The 26,181-nt window shown below is 36.6% G+C and overlaps 1 protein-coding gene across 2 annotated transcripts in view; it reads right to left on the bottom strand.

Moving 5' to 3' along the window:
• Positions 1 to 5,246: 5,246 nt before the first annotated feature.
• The window catches only part of LOC145674393 (nucleolar protein 58-like), a 137,227-nt gene continuing 116,292 nt past the window's right edge, over positions 5,247 to 26,181 (bottom strand). For both annotated transcript variants that reach the window (XM_081744387.1, XM_081744385.1), the window contains 3 exons: positions 24,581 to 24,667; positions 20,533 to 20,616; positions 5,247 to 5,775 (listed from right to left, as the gene is read on the bottom strand). In XM_081744387.1, the coding sequence (XP_081600513.1) occupies positions 5,555 to 5,775; positions 20,533 to 20,616; positions 24,581 to 24,667 (392 nt within the window). In that variant the 3' untranslated portion in view covers positions 5,247 to 5,554. The remainder of the gene's footprint in view (positions 5,776 to 20,532; positions 20,617 to 24,580; positions 24,668 to 26,181) is intronic.

The following is a 26,181-nucleotide window of genomic DNA, read 5'->3' as shown; positions in this document are numbered from 1 at the left end:
CTTGGTAAAGAGAGGATTAAGTTAATTTGAAGATTTTATGTATCACCTACGTTCTTGATTGAACTTGAGACGCATTTTTGTTCTTGTATGAAGAATGATCAAGTCTAAGTATTACAGAAAATTTGTCAATAACATATGTTCTCTGAGTTAGTGAGTTTTTATTTTGGCTCATTTTGAGCCAAAACAATTATTTGGCCTACTACGAAATTTCTCTTAAGTACAGCCTTGCGCATAAGGTCAAACTATCAACTCACTCTTGTGTAATAGAGTTAACTTGGATATTTCCAGTTTGCTGCTAGAAAAAATTCAGTATGCTACTGTGAACTGAAAAAATGGGTGAGGCCACATATAACTGTACGCTGTGATATTTAACACCTTATAAAATATGTTGAGAAAGCAAAGTAGTGTTCAATATTCTAATAGGAAAAATGCACAGTAGTTAACGGATGAAAAAAAAAAAAACTCCAGAATAAGTGTCTTTTAGACGTTATTTCTCCCAGAATGGCTATCGTAATCCACAATCATTTGCGTTTGTTGCTCTCCACTCACCCCTTGGTCAACTCTTTCCTCACGTGGTTCACCGTATTACATATAATATATATTCTTGCATTTGCATTACATTTGCTAAGTAGGCTGTTAAGCAGAAGGCCAATTAGTTACAACTATCGAGGAGAAACGTTTAATGTTGATGCTTAGACATTTAGATGTGCTACTGTTTTGACCTTTCACAAATATTCTATGAATGCAAACTGCATATAAAACTACATTAAAAGATCACACGTTAACACTGTAAACACTGTCCACTTTCCTTCTCGAACTAGCTAGTTTTTCAGTGGTTGACCAGTTACACCAATCATCACATATATTCAGATGATGGAGCCGCCATCTAGAAGGATTTCAATGGGAATTATTACATTTCTTCAGATTACGCAATAATTTGTAGTAAGTTTTCAGTATTTCCAGTATCGATATACATATTCAGTAATTTCCTGTATTTCAAGTATCAGTGAACTCCCTGAAATATGAACTTTTTTTTTTTTTGGTTAGTTCAGACGTTTATTTCAAGCGTAAGTATTATTTTTCTTTCACATGATTGCGGCCCTTTTGTAAAGTGAAAAGTGTATATGCTAATCCAATCGATTTCTAGCGTCACCTGTCATTCTTCTATCGACTGAAGCTCCTTCGTGACTAAGCGGTTAGCGTACGCGCCTCTGGCCTGGGAGACCTGGGTTCGATTCTCGGCGGAAGCTCATGTAGTTCGGGTTCCATGTTAATCAGTAGGTGTCGTCTCATATAGCCTAGCTGCTGAAAGGGACGTTAAAATCAACTCAACTCTTCTATGGACTGATAAAACCAGTTAATTAAACTAAACAATAGCCGTTTGTTGGTGTCAGTCAAGTCAGAACTGAAACAGTTTGAAACTCCTTTCACAATAATGGCATGGCAATAACGTGTAGCAGACACTTATTTCAGCCGTGAATGACTCAAGTTAACGCTTTGCAGAGGAATTGTTTTCCTCAGCAGACTCAGTTTTCTTTCTGTGTTCCCAAAATTCGTACCAAAGACTCGCTTCAGTTGTTTCCATTTTGAAGACATGTCTGAAAACTACAAAGTTTGCTAGCAAAGGGAAGGCTATGCCCGTTGTCCATCTTATTGTCTTACTGGACATTAGTTCTACGAAGTGCAGAGCCCTCCGCTTGTCCGGAATGTGTTAAGCTCAATAAATAAATAAATATTCCACAATTTCATCACTTCTGCTCTGAACTGAAGGGTTCCAAAAGGATCCAAAACTCGTATTTTCACTTCTGAACAATAAGTCTGTTAAAGAAAGCAATGACTTATTTCATTTTTATTTCCACGTATACATGTTTTCCTTATCTCCCTTGTCTTTGATCCATTTGCTTTCTAAAAGTTTCTTCTTTCGAAAATTTAAACAAAAATTCAAAGTTTCTCTTTCAATATAATATTTGTAGGTCTTTTCAAAACGTAAGTTTCACATGTAGCTCATATCTTTGGAACCCACCAGCAGCAAATAATACGGTCATATACGTCATGCTTGGCTCATTCATTATACCCTTTATGCTAAGCGAGACGGACAGTTCATCAAAATGAATGATTATGAAGGAATTGATGGCATGAGGATGTGGAAGGAGAAACACGAGAAAAACCTTGGACAAAATGCTGTTCTTCACCATAAACTCATACTGTACCACTAAGCCACTGTGCGTCCTTAAATTCCATTAAGTCTAAAGAAGTCATTTGAACCCCTTTTATATAAACTTCTTTCAAATAACTTCCAAATTAAATAATAATGAGTGTGCGCCCAAACAACGGTACAAACGCCACCGACCAAACTGTATAGGAGGAGCAATTGAAAAAGCTAAGCTCATATTCGTTCAAACTAAGTGAAGCCTTTATTATTCATTCCAGATAAGCTGAGAGATAATCAAAACAAATTCCCCTTTTCCCAGGGTTGTGAAAAAAAAAAGCATTTTTAAAAAACAGCCTAGTGGGTTTTCTTGGGCACTGGACTTTATTAAATTTTAAATTTTAAGCTATATTCCTACTTAAAATACCATTTAAGCATTCATGTTCCATTGTACACATTAAACTTTATAAACTATAGAATTCCCTTTTGGGGCCGCGATGTCTCATTTCTGGCGCGGGTTTCTGCCAAGTGGGCTTTGTGGTGCACAAACACCGTGTATATGAATTTTCTCGAGGTTCTCCCGTTTACCCCACTTTCATCATACTACCATTATCATCGGTCTCATCATCAGTCTGTCTGGGTACATACACGTGAGACATTGACCTAAACTTAAAAATAACAAAAAAAAAAAAAAAAAAAAAAAAAAAAAAAAAAAAAAAAGTCGCACAAAGGAACTAATCAAGCTCCATCCTCATTTCGTGAGGCAAACTTTGCACCATTGACACTCGCTTATATTTCGATTTCTGGAAAGAAGCAAGTAGACAATTTTGTAAAGTAACGAAGAGGCAGGTAATTCTATAGATTGTATTTTGTCAGGGACTGCAAATTAATATAAAATTAATGTATGAATATAGTAAGTAGGTCTACCCATTCAATTCCAACTCTATCATCTCTAGCAAATTCATAATCATTTCACAACCCCGACTACCAAGAAAGCAACAACTACTCATTTAACCCTTGCATACTACCGTGGAGTCATTTAGGAACCCCAAGTGGTAAATTATATATTTGTTTCTTCTTACCAAACGAGCAAAATTAATAGTTTACATAATGCTCAATAAACAGTAAAAATTATTAATACAGTATATAGTCCCCGAAAATTACTTCATTATTGACATAATAAAGTGAGTTACATGTGAAGAAAAAAAGTTTTCTCACGTTACACTACATTATTTGAGATCTTGTCTCTTTCTTCCTTAGGTTACAGTTTGAACCAATAGATATCTTGGAACCTGCTTATATTTTTCAACAACTTGAGCATAACAAAGTGGCTAGTTTAAACTAGGGATGGCCACAAAGTTCCCGTTCCGGCGGAACCGGTTCTCGGAGATCCGGTTTTCAAAACCGGTTCCAGACCTGGATCCGAAAGCCCCCAAAGACCCGTAAAGGAGGCACAAATTTCACCTGCAAAACACTGCAAGGAGGACCACGCGCTTGTGCCCTCCCCGCCCAGACTCTCTTGTGCCCCCACAAAAAAATTGGACCAGTTTTTTTTTTTTTGTTTGTTTTTATTTTGATCCACCAGTGGGTGTTTAGCCAGTTTGCCTGTTTAACCATTGAGTTTGCCAGTTACCCAGTTTATTAGGCCAAATGAAACAAGCGGCCGCCGCCTGTCGCTTCCACCATTTCATCTAGCACACTGTTCACAACCTTCCAGCAGCTCGGGTTTAGCGTAGGGATCGTCACAAAGTTTCGGTTCCAGACCTGGATCCGAAAACCCGGTTCCAGAACCGGATCTTGAGAAAGGGTTCCAGATCTGGGTCCGAAGAACCGGTTCTAGACCTGGATCCGAAGAACCGGTTCCAGATCTGGATCCGAAGAACCGGTTCTAGACCTGGATCTGAAGAACCGGTTCCAGGCCTGGATCCGAAAAACCGGTTCCAGACCTAGATCCGAAAAACCGGTTCTTCTAGAACCGGATCCGTTCAGACCCGAAAACCGGTTCCAACAGGAACCGGTTCTGGCCATCCCTAGTTTAAACTGATAAGAATGGAAGACGTAGTTTAAAAAACAGTGGAGTTAAATCCTGTTATTTCCAGCAACAATCCCAAGATGATGACATGATTAGGGTTGTAGTTGCGCCTGTTATCTGATGATGAAGTCATCAAGCATTTCCTTTCTATTTTGGATGACGATGATGTCAGTGATGTCGAAGGTGACAGTCTGAGTTGGAGAGCAATGCAATAAAGTATTGTTCTCAAATGTTTCTTTATAAAATTTCTGTACGGAAGACCAATAATTACTTAGTTTTAATTGAGGTTGCAAAGGGACCTCATGGTATCTTTTACGCTGTATTTTCTCACGGTAATATACAAGGGTTAAATTTACTCTACTGTGCTAAAAGATGTGTTACTTATTTCACTACAGACAAATGTAACCAAGTGTCTTAACATATGTAGTCCCATTATGGAAGTTACATTTAGTTCCAAATATTCCATACGTCCGCATGGGGGGTTGATGGCGGAAATAGGAACGCGAAAATTCACGTTTATCGGACCACGACCGTGAACGTGATGGAGAGAAAACTTGTTTTATCACCTACCAGCATATCTCAAATGAACGATAGTTTTATCTACAGGTTTCTCGATACAACAGACCCTGAAATACGATATAGGAAACCAAAGTTTCGATATTTCAGTGAAAATCTCAGTTTTCTTCAAGTTGGCGCTTGTACCGTTGTTTATTACGCCCAGTGCTTCAATTGTAGACTGACTACAAAAACTGTGCTGTGTCAAAATGAAAATATTGACTAAAAAGCCCAAATTTTACTTCAGAACTGGTGACACATAGGCCCACGCACATTCTTCTGGCAATTATTTGAACTACTTCCGCATTGAATATTAGAGAGCCCGATTTTAACTGAGCAATGTTGGGCATATAGGTCACATTCTTACATTAACCTGAACTTTTCCATTTTCGGCGCTTAGCAAGGATTTCAATCTACAATTGTTGATTACAAAGTAAACAATTTCCAAATTATTGGTTTCTGCCTTAATATTGATTATTTAACAACAACAAAAAAAAAAAAGTCTACGCATTCGAAGATTATATTTTATTTTATATTTACTCTTTCTGTTTGTACAAAATCTTTAAGTTTTTCGTATAACACATACGAAAGGCCAATTAATTTATGGCAACACGTTTCTTTTTTAAAATTTCTAAAATTCAAGATAACTTTCTATTCAAATCTATATTTTTTAAAAAAAAGAACACTGAATTTTCGAACACAGTACAGATATGAAACATACGCGAAAGAAGAACCTGACGCGAATTTTCTGAAAGGAATGAAGAATGTTATAAAAACTTAGCAACAACTCAACAGAACGAAGGAAGTATTAACTTTCTCTAATCTTCTTCCTGAAACTTTTTCTTCTTCTTCTTTTTCTTTTCACCTTCTTCGGTGGGGAACTCTACGAAAGACTCTTCGAATGCTGAAGTGGACGCTCCAAACTCCATCGATTTCTTTTTCTTCTTCTTTTTACCCTCTTCCGGAATTGGAGTTTCTTCTTCTTCTTCAGCCACAAATGTCTCAACACTCTTCTTCTTTTTCTTTTTCTTCTCAGATTCTGAAAAGCAGTAACAATATCACGTTAAGGTATGCACTTAAACGCACTATATTAATTATAAAAGAGAAATATTTTCAGTCTTTATGTTACTCTAATTGATGTCGCTACCTGCCCTGCCAGCCGCTAATAGATGTTTACTTGCAGCAATTTGCTGATGTAAAACTATTATGACAATGAAAGTGCAACTTAAAAACAGTATTGTTTTAATTGTTTCATAATACGAGCCATATTTAGACTTCACCATTAACATTTGTATGATCGCATATTAGTTGGTACACAAATTAATACAGGGTGTATCAAAAAGGACTTTAGAAATTTGAAAACTCATATTGATTTATTCATATGTCTTACAGACATGGTTTTGGTGTCATTTTGTAGAAAATACATCAAATTTTGACTCACGTAGTACACTAGTTCAGAAACAAACCGCCGCAAGCGCTAGCGGCAGTTGGAGCAAAGATGGCTGCCTTTATTGGTCCCAAGCGTGCTAGCTATGTGTTTTGGTTTGAAGTAATATGATGCCTGTAGCTTCAAGAGCTTAAAGATGCTTGTAAATTGTCACGCTATGCTACTAGTTATATTAAAAGGGCAATTGGAAGGAAAATGTCATCCATTTTGTAATATTTATTAGAACCATCACCTAAGAAGATATTGATATAAAAACGAATGATATATACAGGATAATAATATATAACAAAGTAATATAGTGGAAAGAAAAGCACCAAGGGGAAGTCCTTGGTTCTCTCGTGTGTGTCCTTTAATGTTTTGTGGTCCTTCCTTCACTCAAATTAAGTCATGTAATATTCGATTACACAAAGCATACTCACAAACGTCCTGTAATGGATGCCAATCCTGGTAGCCACATCTTAGAATTTTCTGCGTTCTCAGTTCCTGCGCGACGTGAATTCGATACACCTAACTCAATATTGTCAGATGTAGGTAGAATGATCTTTTGCTTAAAACACTAGTTTTTATATTGTCACAAAACTGTATTGGAATTTAGAAAGGCACTTTGTGTGATTTTTTGATAATGAGAAAATATGTGTTTTTACTTTCTTCCAAAATAGTCACCTTGAAAGTGCTGTTTTGATTTTCTATAGATAGATTAAATTGTTATTTTTTCTTCATAAAGGAGACGTCACTGATTGTATGCACGTCTAATAATTTTTCAAACTTTTCATTGTTTAATGTTTTTTGGGAATATAATAGAAGAATCCAAGTCTGTGACAACTGTGCAACGTAATTTTCGTACAAAGTATGGTAAAGATCCTTCCAGTAGACCTACTATTTATCACATTGAACCTCTTTAGTTATAAGGTGTAAAAAAAAAACCGTGATGTATTTTGCTACAAAATGACACCAAAACTATATCTGTAAGATAAATGAATCAATCCATATAAGTTTTCGAAGTTGAAAAGTCCTTTTTGATACATCCTGTAATAATAATGTAAACAATTAAGAACTTTTAATTAAAGTACAATTTTAACTTACAGTGTACAGCGGGCCAAGGGCTTAGGCGCAACAACTACTTTCAAGTGTAAGTCCAAGTTTGTTTACCTGAGTGCTGAATCGTGGGCGTTTAGAAAGAGTTTCGATATTTTGTTGACTTTTATTTCTGTCAACACTAACGATCATGTTCTTAATCTAGAGTTAAGTCTAGAAAAAGGTAGTATAGATAAGCAATGGGACAACGTCATCAATTACACTAAATAAGAAAATGCTGTATTTTCCAATATTGCACCAAATTAGAGAATGCCTCACACAACTTCAAACTACTTCAGTGTCAATGCACACTCTGTCCAAAATGATTGTCGCATATCTATAACTGTCTTCTTTTAAGAATATAATTTGATGATGATTTTTCAGAGTACTTTTAATACTGATTACTATATGTATAATCGGGAAATGTATATTTGTGGTACACCTTGTCTCAAAAAGGTTGAGCGCATTCTTTATTGGTGTTTTGAGGCAAAAATTTTCTAAGTCCAGCTTCGGTTATCTTCGGGAAAAAGTAAGCCAGGTTCGAACCTCCAAGCCAGCCTTTGCAATCGGGAAAAAGTTTGCAGATGTGTTTTTCTTCTTTTAAATATAATAAGACTTGTTACCAAGTGTTTAAAAAAGCAACATTGATTGAAATACTTAATGATACAATATTTCGAAACCTTGAACATGCTTGTTTGTCATTTAGCTCTCTATACGTAATGGAGCATTTAAATACGTTAAATAATCTTTCCATATGTAAAAGAATGCTCAAAGTTAAGAAATAGAACATAATTATCGCCTGAGTACTAAAATAAAAGTCAAAGTAGAACAGAAACAGCGTTTGTCATGGATATGAATGTCATAATTATCTTGAGATCCGTTATACATCGCTAGAAGGTTAGTTGTAGAAGTCCTTGTGTTAGCTCATTGGTAAGCTGTCTGATTTCAAATCATAAGGTTGTGAGTTCGAATCCCATCTGGATCAATACTTTTTTTAAAATTATCTTTTTCCGCAATGCATGAAAAATTATATAAAATAATTACATTAAAATAAATAAGTTGTTTATATATAACATAATAATTGCAGGACATAGTAATTATCATGTTTAAAATATAACATCTGAGATAATTTTCACAGTAGGTCGTTATTATATATGAGAATGTTAAATACAAGTTAGGAAAATCGTTTAATAGCAATAAATAAGTTATGTAGTGTATTTATTTGCAGCTATTTGTCATACAGATTTAACTTCTCAATATTCTCATTACAGTATGTTATTTATATTCGTGAAATACAGTATATTCCTACGGATATAGAAAGTGTATAAATAGAGTATCCAAAGTCGTATCTTGCTTCAAGACACATAGCTTTTCCCGATCCCCTTAACGTCACGGGAAGAAACACAAATTCTCTTTAGAACGGAATGTCGTTACTTAGAGTCTCATTCGAATACGTTGAATATGCTTTTGTGTATTCATATCTCTCTCTCTCTCTCTCTCTCTCTCTCTCTCTCTCTCTCTCTCTCTTTCGCTTTGTTTATGTGTGTGTGTGTGTTGCAGAATATCCCAAGTTGAATACAACATTTGCAAAGTATATGAGCATCATTGTCATCGAATACCAGAAATTGAAAGTCGTGTTTCTTCAGGTTAGGTTTGCGTGTTCATGTTAGCTCACTGGTAGAGTACGGACTTGCCACTGAAGAGGTCTTAAGTTCAAAGCCTACAGCTAATTATCATTCTTTTGTTAGTAGGATTGCACAGAAATCGGATACAAGGAGTGGTTTACTTCTAGAAATATTTTCAGAAGCGTTTAGGTAGCCCTGAAAAGGGCTGTTTTCGGGAGTTAAGGCGGGGTCGTTAATATTGTGTCCAAGACCCTTCTGAATTTATTACACGCTCCATTCTTCTGGGCATGGAATCTATTACATGGGTGACAAATCTATCTCCTTCCCCTACCTCCAGCCATGCTTCGGAAACAAGATGCCACAGGTCATCCTGAGTTCTTGGTGGATCTGCCTCAGGCCAACTTTCCCTTAGAGTACGCTTCACTTCTGCTCACATATTTTCCATGAGATTGAGGTCTGCTCCACGAGGCGGCCAGTCGATTAAATCAATCTCAGGGTGCCCTGCGAACCATTCCTGAACCACACGGGAATTATGTATTGGCGACTGGTATTGCTGGAACTGAATTACACCATCAGGCTGAAACAGATGGCACCATGACATTACTGATAATGTCTAAGTACTGAGCATTGTCCAGATGTCCTTCAATTCTATGAAGCTGTCCTGCTCCGCGACTGGAAATCCAACCCCAACATAAAATAGATACATGGCCACTGCGATTGCAAGCAGCCACATATCCATGGTCATATCGGGTGCCTCTCGGACGATACACAAAACGGCGTCCCTCCTTTGATGTTGTGAATATGGATTCATCTGAGAAAACTACGTTTTCCCAATTGAGACCCACATTCGCCTGTGCAAACGCGAGACGGTAAATTTTGTGGTCGTCTGAGAGTTTTTCCTTCACGGCCACGTAACCCAGCATGACGAAGCCTTCGCAGAGCTGTATGCTTACTACCAGGAAAGAGAGAAGCTTCCCTTATCTGTCTAGACGTCCTTAGTGGGTCTAACCGGGCTTCGTTTACTAATCTCGCATCTTGGGCTTCGGTTGACACATGCGGACGACCAGGAGATCGTAAATTACCAGTCTGACCTGTAGCACCATATTTCCGAATCCATTGCCTTCCTGTAGAGGCCGGGACACCTACTCGCCTGCTAGCTGCAGTTGCAGAATAACCTTCCAACTCCCATAAAGTAATTACTGCTGTACGTCTATCCATAGTTACCAATGTTCTGAGCTGTGAGAAGAAAGCAATAGGTAAAAGCTAGTACCTGACGTGTGATTGGTTACTTGCACGACAAGCCTATTGTGGGGAACAGCGTTGCCAGATCTAGCATAATGATGCTAGATCTAGCATAATTTGCATGTCTCTAGCACCTAGCATCTTGCTTTTAGCATCCTGCCCAAATCTAGCACAATTTCAGCAAGTTATCAAAAAGCCGTAAAACCTGGAGAAGTTGGTCGTGGGAAGAAAAAGAACGGCAGAAATATATCCCCTTCCATTGATTCATACACTCGGTAAACCATACAGGCAGTCTTATTTTCCTAAGTAAGTTCGGAACGGCTTTGGGCTTTTTTTTTTTTTTTTTTTTTTTGTGGCTCCACCCAGGGTTTTCTAATCCTTTAACTCCGAGGCATGGGCGGAGCTATGGGGGCCATTCTCCCCCCAACTTTTTGACAACTTCACCATCTTTACTTCTGACTTCATGATCATATTTATTCCTGAAATGACAGCTCCGAGACCGACCAAAAATCTGCCCCCTCCCCCAGCAGACGATTCCCAACTCCGCTTATGCTGCGAAGTAATTTTCTTTCAAAATATGTAAACAAAAACTTTGCATTCATTTATACGATATATACGCCATTGAGTTTGGCAACGACTGCAGTAATTTAGTTGAGTTAAAATTTTGGTGAGTTCTATCCATGCATTCTTGCTCTCTGTGTTTTTTAAGTTACGTTATCGTATCTCAACTTTGTTTTTTTTAAACTCCTGAATTAGTAATTATGAGGATCTAGCATAATTTGACCGAATCTAGCATAAGTTCGATCAGGTTTTGGAATAATTCCGAGATGTGAGTCTGGCAACGCTGGTGGCGAACGACTTGGTCAACGACTCGCGAAAGAAATCTGAAAATGGTGCGCCGTAATAATAATAATAAAAACAGTTTTTATAAAGGAATATTAATACATACGAAAAGCTGTTTAAAGAATGAATTGTTATACTGACTTTACACGTATAAAAACATATACCATATACCAAACAGATTGAGCGATATGATTATAGCTGTTTTGAGAAGAACACTTTCGAAGTCCAACTTCGGGTGTCTTCGGAAAACAGTAAACTAAAACTGCTGGTTCGAACCTCCAAAGCCAACCTTAGTAATCGGGAAACGATGTACAGATATGTTTTTCCTTCTGTTAAATATAATAAGACATGTTGAAATGGTATTAAGTGTAGAAAAAAGTAACATTGATTGAAATACTTAATGATACAATATTTCGAGACTATGTATTCACACTCTCGTTTCGTCATTGTGATTTCCATACGGAAAAGAGCATTTACGTATGAGCTCAGTTATATTTCAGAAGCAGCTTCCGAAAAGCGGTCATGTTAGCTCAGTGGTACACCACCGAGCGTTTAAATCGTGAGTTCGATACCCGTTCAGGTGAGATTCCTTTATGATATTCTACTTTCCTCAATGCATGAAAATTATGTAAAATAGCTACATTACAATTCATCAGTTGTATATATATTTTCATATCATCAGTTGTATATATGAGTTGAATATATATATTCATATCATCAGTTGTATATATCAGTTGAATATATATATTCATATCATTTCACGACATAAGTAATTCTTATCTTTAAAATATAACATCTGAGGTATTCACAGAACGTCGGTGTGTTATGTGTGAATATTGAATACAAATTTAAAAAATCGTGTAATAGCAATAAATAAGTTATGTAATATATTTATTTGCAGCTACTTTCATCGCAGATAACTTCTCAATATTCGCATTACAGCATTTAGGTAGAGCATATCGAAAATCGGATCGTGGTTCAAGACAAAAAACTAGCTAGCCCCAAACTGTCACGTAAGAAATTCACGAATCGCAAAAGTAAAGTGAAGAGATTGAGAGCGGTAATTCCTTAATCGCTCTCTCTCACCTCTCTCTTATCTGCATCTATACATATAAAAGTGTATGTATGTATGTTCCATCATAACTCATGTATGCCTAGAGCAGGGTTTCTCAACCTGGGAGTCGCGGCCCCTAGGGGATCGCGAAGATAGGCGGAAGAGATAAATATAGTTAGAATCTAATACCAGAAATTATTTTTAAATATTATTTTTAATTTTGTTCTGATAGGCATACTTTTATTTTTTATACACACTGTAAAGAACAATAAAAAATAAGTCTACTGAACATTTTCAAAGGGTGTAGAATTTGTGTTACTATTCGGTTCAAAGTCTCTTGTCGTCGCGAATTCTGTCGAGAAATTTGAAGCTTAAAATATACAAAACGATAATCATGCCTGTTGTTCTGTATGGTTGCGAAACATGGTCGCTTACTCTGAGGGAAGAACATAGACTGAAAGTATTTGAGAACAAGATCCTTAGACGAATATTCGGACCCAAGAGGAACGGGAATGGGGAATGGCGGAAACTTTATAACGAGGAACTACATAATTTATACGGTTACCCAACATTGTTAGGGTCGTCAAGTCTAGGAGGCTTAGGTGGGCAGGTCAGGTAGCTAGAATGGAAGAAAGTAGAAACGCTTTGAAAGTCTTGACTGGAAGACCAAACGGAAAACGACCATTAGGAAGACCTAGGCGCAGATAGGAGGACAATATTAAGATGGATCTCGCTGAGATAAGAATACAAAGTAGAAACTGGATCCAATTGGCTAAGGATAGAAGTCAGTGTAGAGCTTTTGTGAACGCGGCATTGAACCTCCGGGTTCCATAGGCCATAGAGTTAGTTAGTTAGTAGAGTTGTTTAAAAATGAATTTAAACCGAAGAGGTATGATATAAAACTAATGAGAACTGTATATAGAAATACTAGAAAAATACACATGAAACAAAACCTGCACATTGAAATACAATTAAAATTAAAACCTAATGAGATACCTAAGCATGGTGTAACTTCACTAGTGCAGCAATGCCCGGTTCAATCTTCATGACGAATATTATCAAGCCGTTTTCAACTGATAAGCGATTTCTTATCTTTGTTTTAATGTTTACCATAAAAAAAAAAAAAAAAAAAAAAAAAAAACACTTTCGCACAAGTACGATATAGCAAATGGAATTATTACTTTTAAAGCAGCAATCACCAGACCAGGATATTCTTCTCTCCTCATCAGGCAGAACTTGTCCAAGTCTTCGTTACAGAAAACCAGTTGCAAAGACTTGTAGCATGATCATTCTATTATTTGGTCAAGAAGTTGTGGGCTTAGATCGGATACGTTAATGGCCTCTTCAATGAAGGAGTTTAACATCCATCTTAAACCAGCACCTTCGTCGTTGGGAATATAGATATTACAGTTACTGTATCCACTGTCAGTGCCGGGCGCCGAAAAGAGGGGCCACACATTTCGGAGGAAGTGTGTTACTCAAGTTAGGAAAGAGCATGTGCACATGTGTAAAATAGAAGGAAAAACGTAATAAAATGTGCTCAAAATTAAGGAAAGGTAGGGTTTATTTTGAAAATGTTATTGAGCTTCGTGCCAACCATGGTGGCGCTTCGTAGCTAGTCTGTCGACGTCACTCATATATACGGTGACATCGTACTATACTCTCGCTCCGGGCAATGATTTTCCATGGCACTGTTCACTATAAACAAAAAAAAAAAAAAAAAAATGGATTCTACTATTATAGAAATAGGTATGTTAAAAATCCCACACAAGCTTATTATAAAACAAATTATAAAAGGGTCGCTGGCAAGAGCGTGTGATAAAAGGGGATCGCGATAGGAATTAGATTGAGAACCACTGGCCTAGAGTAATTTTAACTACATTTCTTATAGTTTCAAAAAGAGTGCTGTCGGGTTACCTATGGTGAATGGGAGGGGAATACATATAAAAGATTGCTAGAAAATGATCGATATTAGATTCATAGTTTTCGGGGTCGCTTAGATAAATAGTGAGACTTTCAATTTCGCTTAACTCCGATTAAGCTCTCATTAGTAGGGATGGGCACGAACGACTTTTCTTTGAAACTCGACTCGACTCGAAACAGACATCTTTGAGGTCTACTCTTGGACTCAGCGCGAAAAATATCTTCCAACTCGACTCGGATTAGAGTCAAGTCGAACCAAAACGAGCCAAATCCTGTGTGTAGTCCTACCTAGACAATACATAGACAATAATTATTCTATCATCAATTATACTACTGTTACTACAAATAATAATAATAATAATAATAATAATAATAATAATAATAATAATAATAATAATAATAATTATTATTATTATTATTATTATTATTATTATTATTATTATTATTATTATTATTATTATTATTATTATTATTATTATTATGACAACACCGTGTACAAACATGAACGATAGATGGTTAGTAAAGGAATACTAAAAGCTAGTTGACTGCCGACGTCGGTAGTCATGAAGTCTACAAGACAAGGACATCGTTCATTACCCTAAGCTGTAAGCGTCGGTGGACTACAGATGGTCAACTATTAACCTCTCGCCAGAAATTGGTGGCCCCGCAGCGACGATCCGTGATGGCCCAAGTTCCATATTGAAAACTTTACTACCAGCGGCAGAGACGCGATGAAACGCCAACGAACCACAAAATTACTCTCCCAAAATATGTTAAAATGCCTATATGTGTGATTTGTTTATATTTAGGTGAAACAAAGAAACACAAAACAAATACCCCGGGGTGGACGCGAACTATCAATATTACGATTACTAGGCACGTGTTCTTCTGACTTCCCCACGGAAACGATCATAAAAAGCTTGGTTGTTGAAGGATAAATCATTGACGTCTTAATTTAGCCAATCAGACAAACCCCTACATCTCGAGTTCTAGGAGGTCATACCGTGAACCGTTTCAGATTTATTGCTTTCTGGTGGAGTACTATCCATGCGCAAAATTTGAGCATAATAGCCGACATGCATCTTCGGTGCCTCTTATCTTTAGTACAATTTTAACCAGAGATGGTGTGGGTCAATGAAAATTTGATCCACGACCCACCATGACCCACTATGACCCACCACCCAAATGACCCATTGGCCCACTCTGACCCATCAACCATCGTGATCCACTCTGACCCACCACCAACTATGAACCACTCTGAACCATTGCGACCAACTCCGACCCACCAAAACCCATCGACATCAACTCTGACCGATGACCCACGTCCTCCTCTCCATTGACTAAAGAGATTACACTTGTAATAAAACAAGACTGTGAAATTATCACTTATCGGAGTTTGAATTTCTACCGTCATTGGCTCAAGCACCTCTTTGTTACAATACTGGTGGGTCTGACCTTTACGATATATAATGGCAAAGTGTTTCTCATCTTCCGAATTAAAATGAATTTAAATTTATCATAGGTAATTATTTCTTTGTTGCCTTACAGACACATTTCAGTAGAAAATAGGGTGAAATTTAAAAGTTTCGAATCAAGGAAAAGTAGATTAACGTAAAAAAAAAAAAAAAAAAAAAAAAAAAAAAAAAAAAAAGGAGAGAGAGAGAGAGAAACTAATTTTCTATATAATTAAGCATGCCGTACTAATTGGAAATGCCCATGTAATTAAGTTTAGAATACAAATTTTATGGCCATTTTTCTCTAACTTTATGGCTTGATTGCCTTATGCTCGGAACGCTCCATATATTAAACACCAGCTTCAGCAATTATAAATAGAAAGCAGTGGGTATAAAATTAAAAAAGAACTTTAGTTTGCATTACTCAATTTTTTTCTCAACTAATATCAATCGTTTTCGATTATTTTTACAAATCAACCCACTACCAATTTCCAATATATAGAAAATGCTCCCCCGTCCCCCCGCTCATAAAAGACAATTTTAAAAAATGCCAGGGCATATTCTCTTTATTTTTAATAAAGAGTTATATGCTGAATTTCAGCTCTCAGTTGAACGGCTTGTGAGATACTAAATTTTTCGCAAAAATTCGGACTTCTACTCACCCTAAGGATATGTATTATAATGAAAGTGACACGCGTATGATAACTTCCCAGTTGGGATTGGAGCCTGATTATATACCAAACGTCAATTCATTTGACTTTGCAATTTGACCGTGATGATTACGCAGACATAGTTACTTTCAATTTTTTATGATACATATCCTTATTTCATATGTTACAGATGATTCAAAAATATTTTTTCAAGCAGTTAGCTCCTCTAGAATCTCACAGGCTGCATCCCAAAATCCAACTCCTACTATCCTATGACAATCCAAAAGTGACTGAACTTTTTTTATTAGGAACAAATGACAAAAGAAAAATGGAGATCTTGAAAGTAAAATGTAGAAAAGCTCGGTGCCCCCAATAACTCCATATTTCTCCGCCCCTTCATTCCGAACTTAAAAATAAAACTTAATTCGAATATGGTTAATTAGTGAATTTATTACAGTTAAATTCCACTCACTACATGCTACAGCTACAACTATGTAAGAAAAAATAACAACTGTGAAACATGTTCTGAATTACTATTACATTTCTTACGCTATTATTAAACATATTAGAATAGTAAAAGAGGATTGTTCGTGAAATAGTATATTTGCTCATGATTTTTAACTTTTTCATACGGAAAAAATTAAAATATTATTCAAGTTTTAAAATTTGCACTCTGCAAATATGTTGCCCTCTAGGCAATGGGACTAATGTGGACTAATGGGAAATGCTGCACTGTTAGCGGCGCTGAAAACTTATGATTCGATTCTAATATCGGTTGATTTCGATATCTTTATGTCGCTACGTAACCACCCTGGGTGCTAATGGGAGCTTAATTGGACTTGAATTGAAAGTAGAGCTATTCACCTAAGCGACCACGAAACTATGGATTCAATAATAATATCGACCCGTTTCTAGCATTTTTGATATGTATCCCGACAGTACTCTTTTTCCAGACTGTAAGAAATATAGTTAAAATTGCTCTAGATATATCAGAATTATGTTGAAACATACACATAAATCCACTTTTATATTCTGTATAAATAGAGAGAGAGTGAGCGAGCGAGCGAGCGAGAGAGGGCGACTCAAGGCATCACCACTTCCACATTGCAAAAGCATATATCAGGAATTGAATTGAAAATCTATGTAAAAACTTTCTGCTTGGCATGCTTCATAAGGACAATTCCAGTCTGCTCACGTGACCTTTGGGGTTCATGAATTTTTTTGCGAGCGTTCCGACTTTGGATTCTCTGTTTATACCCTCTGTTTATGCATCGAATAACTTTTCGAGAACATAAATGACATTCTATATTATGAATGTTGAGAATTACTCTCTACATGACAAATAGCTGCAAATAAATACACTACATGATTTATTTATTGCTATTGAACGAGTTTCTTAACTTGTATTTACATCCTCATATATAATACCGACCTACTGTGAAAATTATCTCAGATGTTATATTTTAAACATAATAATTACTATGTTCTGCAATTATTATGTTATATATAAACAACTTATGTATTTTAATGTAATTATTTTATATAATTTTTCATGCATTGCGGAAAAAGATAATTTTAAAAAAAGTATTGATTCAGATGGGATTCGAACTCACAACCTTATGATTTGAAATCCGACAGCTTATCAATGAGCTAACACAAGGACTTCTAGAAATAACCTTCTAGCGATGTATAACGGATCTCAAGATAATTATGACATTCATATCCATGACAAACGCTGTTTCTGTTCTACTTTGACTTTTATTTTAGTACTCAGGCGATAATTATGTTCTATTTCTTAACTTTGAGCATTCTTTTACATATGGAAAGATTCTTTAACGTATTTAAATGCTCCATTACGTATAGAGAGCTAAATGACAAACAAGCATGTTCAAGGTTTCGAAATATTGTATCATTAAGTATTTCAATCAATGTTGCTTTTTTAAATACTTGGTAACAAGTCTTATTATATTTAAAAGAAGAAAAACACGTCTGCAAACTTTTTCCCGATTGCAAAGGCTGGCTTGGAGGTTCGAACCTGGCTTACTTTTTCCCGAAGATACCCGAAGCTGGACTTAGAAAATTTTTGCCTCAAAACACCAATAAAGAATGCGCTCAACCTTTTTGAGACAAGGTGTACATTTCATAGAAAAAGAATTAAAAAATACGAAAATTAGGATGAATAAAACAAAATGTTGCTAAATGGACAAGAAAGTTTTATTTTCGTTTTATTGTTCTTATTTATTGTTCTTTTGACATGAAATTTGCCACATACATGTCTTTGCCCATTATACACATACTAACATTATAAAAAATACCGGGCGCATTCGTTATCACATTATATTCCTACAACAACATACTTATAGACATGCGACAATAATTTTGGACATGAGTGTACATGGAAATAGTTATTTTGTTAAACGAAGATGGCGTCCACCTTATATTCCTTGCATAGTGTTTTATATTTGAGTTATAGCAGTTCAGAAACGAACACGCTTACAAAGTTATACAAGTGATGATCTTTTCCTGCATACAGAAAAAAAATGTCGATTAAGCAGCAGCTCAATAAATAATGTTAGAATAATAACATGCTCGTCGATGTTGACAGGGATAAAGTCAACGAAATATCGCAGCTTTTTCTAAACGCCACGATGCACCACTTACACAAACGAACGGACTTCGATCGTCAATACAAAAATATGTTACATTAACCATTTCACTCCTACACAAAATAATGCTGTTACTGCACTTGGAATATATTAAGCATGATTATGGTTCAAACCTAAGATAATATTGGTTGATTCATATTTCTGTAAGTACTCAGCAGTCCAGTGACATTTCTTAGGAACGTAATGAAACAAAGCGAAGCACTCAGACTGTATAAAAGAACATGCTAAAAGACATATAAAAGAAAAGAACCTACAACTTAACGTTGAATTAAAATCAAAAAATAAATTAAATTAAACCTTTCAGTTTAACGTTCCAAAATTATGTACACTCATGTCCAAAATTATTGTCGCATGTCTATAAATATGTTGTTGTAGGAATATAATTTGATAACGAATTCGCCCGGTATTTCTTACTACAATGTTAGTATGTGTATAAGCTGCAAAGACATGGATGTGGCAAATTTCATGTCAAAAGAGCAGTAAATAAGAACAATAAAACGAAAATAAAACTTTCTTGTCCATTTAGCAACATTTTGTTTTTCTCATTCTAATTTCCGTATTTATAATTCTTTTCCCATGAAATTTACCTCAAATATACATTTCCCGATTATACACACTGAATCAGTATTAAAAGTACCCTGCAAAATCATTATCAGATTATATTCTTACAAGAGGACAGTCATAGATATGCGACAGTCATTTTGGGCATGAGTGTACGTTAGGATAAAGGAAACGTATGATTTAGGCAAGTGAATGATGATGGAAAAAATTGGTAGTATGAGAATGTGGAAGGAAACCAGAGTACCCCCGAGAAAACCCACAAACACGATGTTGCCCTTCACAAACTTACTTGGCCGGGGATCAAACCTAGAAACCAACGCACCAGAGGCAAACGCTCTACCACTGAGCCATCGTGCACCTAAATTCAAATCAGAAGAAACCCTGCCGGAAAGCCTACATATACTACGCATATAGCCACGAGAGGGTTCTTACTACGTAACACCATTGAAGATACAAAATTAACTTGAGCAATCGGGTTGAATTCCCGGTAGAAGAGCACCAAAATTTGCAAGCATTACGGTGGTTTGAATTCCATCTTAAACTGTAGGTCCGTGTCTTATATAGCCTCGATGTTGAAAAGAGACCTTAACCTTGAGGAAACAACAGTAACAATTCATATGGAACGTTTCCGCATAGGACGGAAGATGAATTAACGCTTTTACCTTTAGAAATGTACTAGTTCTGATTTCTACTTTCGTTTTTTAATACTATCGTGGAGAAACAATATGCATCATACCTTATTATTATTATTATTATTATTATTACCACTACTAGTAGTACTACTACTGCTACTACTATCACTACCACGACCAATAACAAGAAGAAATAATTTGAATTATTTGATGAAAAGATCTAACAAAAGTAATCCGCAAAAAGTTAGTTTACTTCTGGGACGGGCGCAAGAGAATAGTTTCCTTAAAACAGTCATTTTTTTAACTGGCTGGTCTGTGACGTAGGAGCCTGGTTGTATAACTTGAGAAAAGCAAAGGGGAAATCCAATGAGGAAAGGAGGGGAGAGGATGACGCAGGAGAACATGTGTTGGTAATGTACGCCCAGTCGTGGACCTACGAATAGTATGCCTCCGAAACCACCGCCTACGCTATCGGTGTTATCGTTTCATCAACGTCACGTTACCTGCCAGTTTCTTTCCCTCTCACTTACGAACTCTGTGACGTCACAGATCACTCAGTTGTAAACGACTCCCTTAAAGGAGAAAAGAGGGATTTTTTTTCTGAAAGATTTGGAGTATTTCTTACCAGGTGGGGACATCAGCTGTTGTTCCTCCTCCTCTTCTTCCTCCGGTTCTCTGTGCTTCTTCTTTTTCTTTTTCTTAGGAACGTCTGTAGGAAAAGGAAACCCAGTTACTACAAATGGTTTCGTCATATATATGAAAGAACAAAAATTCTCTCACACAGAAGTTAGTTTTTGCTACTTCTCAAAAAAATTCACGAATACTTTATTTTGAAATAATAACGTGATTTCATTTATTCCTTCTTACTCAAATTACTCCAGTTACTCTTTTAAAAATCCTTGTAGCAACAGGCAATACAGACCAGCTATTGTCATTTTAACGTGTAGTTTTAAGTGCTTTTCCGCCCACATTTTCACACAGAATATGACATGCTACCACAGAGAACTTACAGAGGGAAAACACATTCATTCATTCATTCTCTCTCTGGAAGTTATATAGACTGCAATATTTGTTGTTTGATTTTAAAATATAATATAAAAAAACTTTATACCTATTAACGTTATTGTAATGAAACTTCCCTAATATATAGTATCTTCCACGCTATCTTAACCTGAGGCCTCAACTGCGATGCACAATTAGAAAAAAAAAGTTTTTTCGCAGAATATAAATGAATTTATAAAACGTGATGGATGCGTATGAAATATAAATGCAAACTAATTCTCATACGCCATACATTTTTCACTCTTCAGATTGGTATTCTGCCATTTAGACCACATGGATACTACTACAACTTACAATATTGTGGTTGGACAGTGCAGTGTTTTTTTGTATTAATGAGCACCCGAGACTGTATCCTGAATTTGTTCCTATACGTAGAATAATCGACATTATTTTTAAACACTGATTTCTGTGTAGATGTAGATTCAGTAGAATTCAAAGAATGAAAAAGTATGACTGAATCGAAAACCGGATCAGTGTCACCAGCGTAATTTGCCAATGCAAACCATTATGTTATTCAGTTTAATATTCCACAAGTTATGTATTACTGTTTGGAATTTTCGGGTAAAACGCGTACCCTCCCGCCCGCTTGTTACCCAATGCACTTCGTTTTACCCGATCGAATGCAAGCTTAGGTCAGGACCGGTTAGCCCGTATGACCCGTTTGGCTCGTATGACCACTTAAAACCAATGAACTCGTAAGAATCCATAACGTGTTGTAACCGTTACAACCAATAGACTCATGATGAATTCGCACTACAAAATGCATGCAACAATCTGTATTATAATAATCACTTGAAACGACCGTTTTCATATTAATGACAATACATGTTGTTTTCATCCAAATATGTAACATAACGTCGACTTGTTTGTGCTTTTAAAAAAATATATCGTAATGACAAACAATTATTTATGTACTGCGATACCTCGGTTCAATATAACGCCTGCAGTACGTTACACCGTCCGCTCCCTAAACCCCACATTTGACCTCTTGAGGTCAATGTTCAGCTGTCCCCAACATAGTGTAGTCGCTAACGCTCTCGACTTTGGTGAGAGCAGTCTCGGGTTCGATTTCAGATGGGGAGACATGGTTGAAATGATGTAACAGGTTTTCTTAGTCCAGCCATCCTGAGTGAGATTTCCCTGGGTTTTCCTCATTTACACCAGGCAAATGCCGGGATGGTACCTAACAGACAGGTCCCAGACCACTTCCTTCCTTCCTCGATCCTTTCTTCCTTCCCTTTCCTCGGATAGTGAGCTCGCCGTGGGGCGTCATCCCTCGTGCATGACGAGCTAAAGCCCATAGGTGCTGGTAATGTCCAGAAATATGCATAAATCAATAAATCCATTATCCAGATCACGTGAATTATACCACAATACCTGTTTTGCTTAGGCTACTTGGAAATGAAATTAAATCTTTCAGTTTAACGTCCCACGGTTATGCCGGCTAGGCTAAAGGAGACGGTGATGATGACAGATGAATTAAATGGTGGAATGAAGAAAGTGAAAGGAAACGGGAGAACTCAGAGAAAACCCACGCACACGGTGTTTGTCCACCACCAAGTTCACTTGGCGGGAGCAGGGTTTGAACTCGGGACCCCCAAGAACACGATGTTGTCCACCACACTTACATGACCGGGGATCGAACCAGGGACCCCACGCACAAGACGTAAGCGCTCCACCACTGAGCCACCGTGCCTCCTTTCCAGATTTAAAACTACGGTGAAAATTTAATTGCAATTTAAAAGCTCCATTGTTTCGATTTAATTAATTCAAAATAAGACATAGCCGTAACCTAATATATGTAACGATTTAATCGCAACTTTAACTGTACGGTGGCAGAGCGTTTACCTCTGGTGCGTGGAGTCCCTGCTTCGATCCCCGGCAAAGTAAATTTGTGGTGGACAATATCGTGTCCATTGGTTTTATGGGGCTATTCCCGTTTCCTCCCACTTTCTCATTCCACCAATTATTCCATTATCATTCACTTGCCCAAATCATCCGTCTTCCTTAGAGTAAAGGGACATTAAATTGAATAATTTCATTTTTTAACTGCATTGTTTCAACTAACTATTTGAAAATGATATAAATGACACGAAATATGAATGTGTTTTGCTCTTTGTTACTAAGATAAGAACCGTAATCATATTCAGATTTCAGCGTTAACATTTAAACGTCCGCCAGGGATTTGAAATAAATCATAGACTCTCACACTCTCACGTTCAGGGCCCTAGTAATCCCTTAATTATCACAGAATCACGATTTATATATCATTGGAAAGTTTATGGAACACAGATTCCAACGAGGTAGTGCAATTCCCGCCATATTTGTAGAAGTAGTCCTACATGGAACCGTCCTCAAAATAAATGTAATTTACGTCAAAAAAACTAAGACTCAAAAAATTGGTCAACTGGCCCCTCCCTTCATATAAGCAAGAAGTACACATACAGGGTATTATCATGTAGTGGACTACTTAATTGCTTCACGCATCAATTTTTATAACTGTACCCCAAGGGAAAAAAATGAAGGAGTTTTACGTCCCACGGTTTTGTCGCTTAGGCTAAAGGAGACGGTGATGATGAGTAATGAATGAAATGGTGGAATGAAGAAAGTGGGAGGAAACGGGAGAACCCCGAGAAAACCCACGCACACGCTGTTTGTCCACCACAAAGTTCACTTGGCAGGAGCTGGGATCGAACCCGGGACCCGAAGCACCAGAGGTGAACGCCCTACCACTGAGCCACCGCGGCCCCTGTACCCCAAGGAAAAACGGCCCACAGAAAACCTGATGAAAAAACACGAAATTTACCCTGTTCCTTTCGCCGTGGTAGCCCCGACATACATACAATGCATTTCGACGGAAAGATTAATCCTTCAGGGACACATTGATACTAAAATTATCTTCCTAGTTTGATTAGGAGCTGAACTATCGAGCTTTAAAGCATGGACGCGGCAGTTGGTCGATGGGTATTTGAAGGTTAATATTAGTTGGTGGGGAAACTTTGAAAACAATAATAATAAAAAATTATCTTTGAAAACAACAATAATAAATAATTATCTTTGAAAGCAATAATAATGAATAATTATCTTTGAAAACAATAATAATAAAAAATTATCTTTGAAACCAATAATAATAATAATAAAAAATTATCTTTGAAAACAATAATAATAAAAAATTATCTTTGAAAACAACAATAATAAATAATTATCTTTGAAAGCAATAATAATAAATAATTATCTTTGAAAACAATAATAATAAAAAGTTATCTTTGAAAACAATAATAATAAAAAATTATATTTGAAAGCAATAATAATAAAAATTATCTTTGAAAACAACAATAATGAATAATTATCTTTGAAAGCAATAATAATAAAAATTATCTTTGAAAACAATAATAATAAAAAATTATCTTCGAAAACAATAATAATAAAAATTATCTTTGAAAACAATAATAATAAAAATTATCTTTGAAAACAACAATAATAAATAATTATCTTTGAAAGCAATAATAATAAATAGAGTCCTTAATTAAGCACAACATCAACCTAAGTGCACACCAGGCCGAAGGCTCAAGTACAATTACTTAGTGTAAAAGCGAAGTATTAATATATACCTGCTACATCTTCGTCACCCTCTTCTGGCTGCTCTTCTTCCACTTGAATATCGTGTTTCTTTTTCTTCTTCTTTTTCGGGCTTTCTTCTGAAAAGAGAAACAGACAATATTAGAATTACATTTACAAATATACCTGAAACGTACTAGCTACTGTGTATGGTTATGAAACCACTAAACACTAAAAGGCACCCAAGCTTCATGTCACACTTTCAAGTTTTCTACCATGAAAATAAATTAAATTCATAAATTCTATCTACTGCAGGGAGAGGGAGAGGAGGAGTCCACTGAATCCGCCCCCCCACACACACAAAACGTCGTAACTCAACATACATTTGTACACTTTTAATAAAAAGAAGTTAATAAAGAATTTCCTTCATTATCAATACGATGTTCACACTGGAAACATCTTATAGTCGAATTTTGCGATAAAAATAATTGTTTGGAACTAGTTCCGTGGCATTGAAATGGAATACAAAGGCTATAACTGGACTAAAATGGTTCGAACAGTGGTAAATAGGTTTCCATCAATTTGATTGTAGCCCTTATTGGAATGTTACGATGGTTACAGGCTGCTTTCCATTACGTTTTAACTTTATAAAACTGACTAACAGCGTAAACAGTCAAGCAAGGCTGCCAAAATCTTATTATTACTTGGAAAATTTTTATCGCATTTTCCTTAAACACGGAATATAAAGCAGATACTATGAGTTGGCTTTTTATTAACGCAAGAAAAAGAAATGATGTAGAGGTATAATTAAACGCCTGCAGCAACATGTAGTAGTAAATGCAGAGAAAACGAAACATATGGAAATTCGGCGAGACCGTAATACAGCATACGAGGGGCGCCCAATAAGTTACTAACCTAGACAGGAAAGGAGGGGTGGAGCACGACGCCGCCTGACACGCAGGCCAAGGCCACTGTGGGGAACCCCGCTGCGGAATTTGAGGTCAGTCGGAGAAATGCAATGGGCGTGAGCAGAGCGTTTGTATTACGCCAAGAACTTGGATTTCTTTCAGGAGGACCAGGGCAAATTCCTGGCTCAACTGGTGACAGAAGACAAAACCTGGATCCATCATTGGGATCCCGAGAGCAAGCAGTAGTCCATGCAGTGGAAACACCACGATTACCCGCCCCCGAAGAAGTTCCGCACACACACGGTCAGTGGTTTGTAGGCCATAAAAAGGACTATTTTTTGTCTGGGATTTCTTCGCTACCCACAAAGTGGGGGCGGTTCATAGACCTCCATGGGGACTACATCGAAAAACAGTGATAACCAGGTGAGCCTTCCTTCCTGTCTACGTAGATAACTTATTGGACGCCCCTCGTATTATGGATATGTTACAATATCAATTAATGTTTTCCACGAAGTGGATCCTTTCAAATGACTAGAATCAATATTAACAGATCAAAACCATATCCACAAATAAATCAAGTGTACACTGGAACCAGAAAATTGGTGTTATTATTCAGTTTGAAATCTTTTGTTTCCGCCAACTCTGTCGAAGAATTTGAAGCATAAAATATATAAAATGATAATATTACGTCTGTTGTGTTGCACGGTTACGAAACATGGTCGCTTACTTTGAGGGAAGAATGCAAA

This window comes from Thermobia domestica, chromosome 17 (genome assembly GCF_964235325.1).
Source record: "Thermobia domestica chromosome 17, izTheDome1.hap1.1, whole genome shotgun sequence".
Classification (NCBI taxonomy): Eukaryota; Metazoa; Arthropoda; class Insecta; order Zygentoma; family Lepismatidae; genus Thermobia; species Thermobia domestica.
Note: the sequence above shows the minus strand (reverse complement) of the source record. Positions and strands in the feature narration are given on the sequence as shown.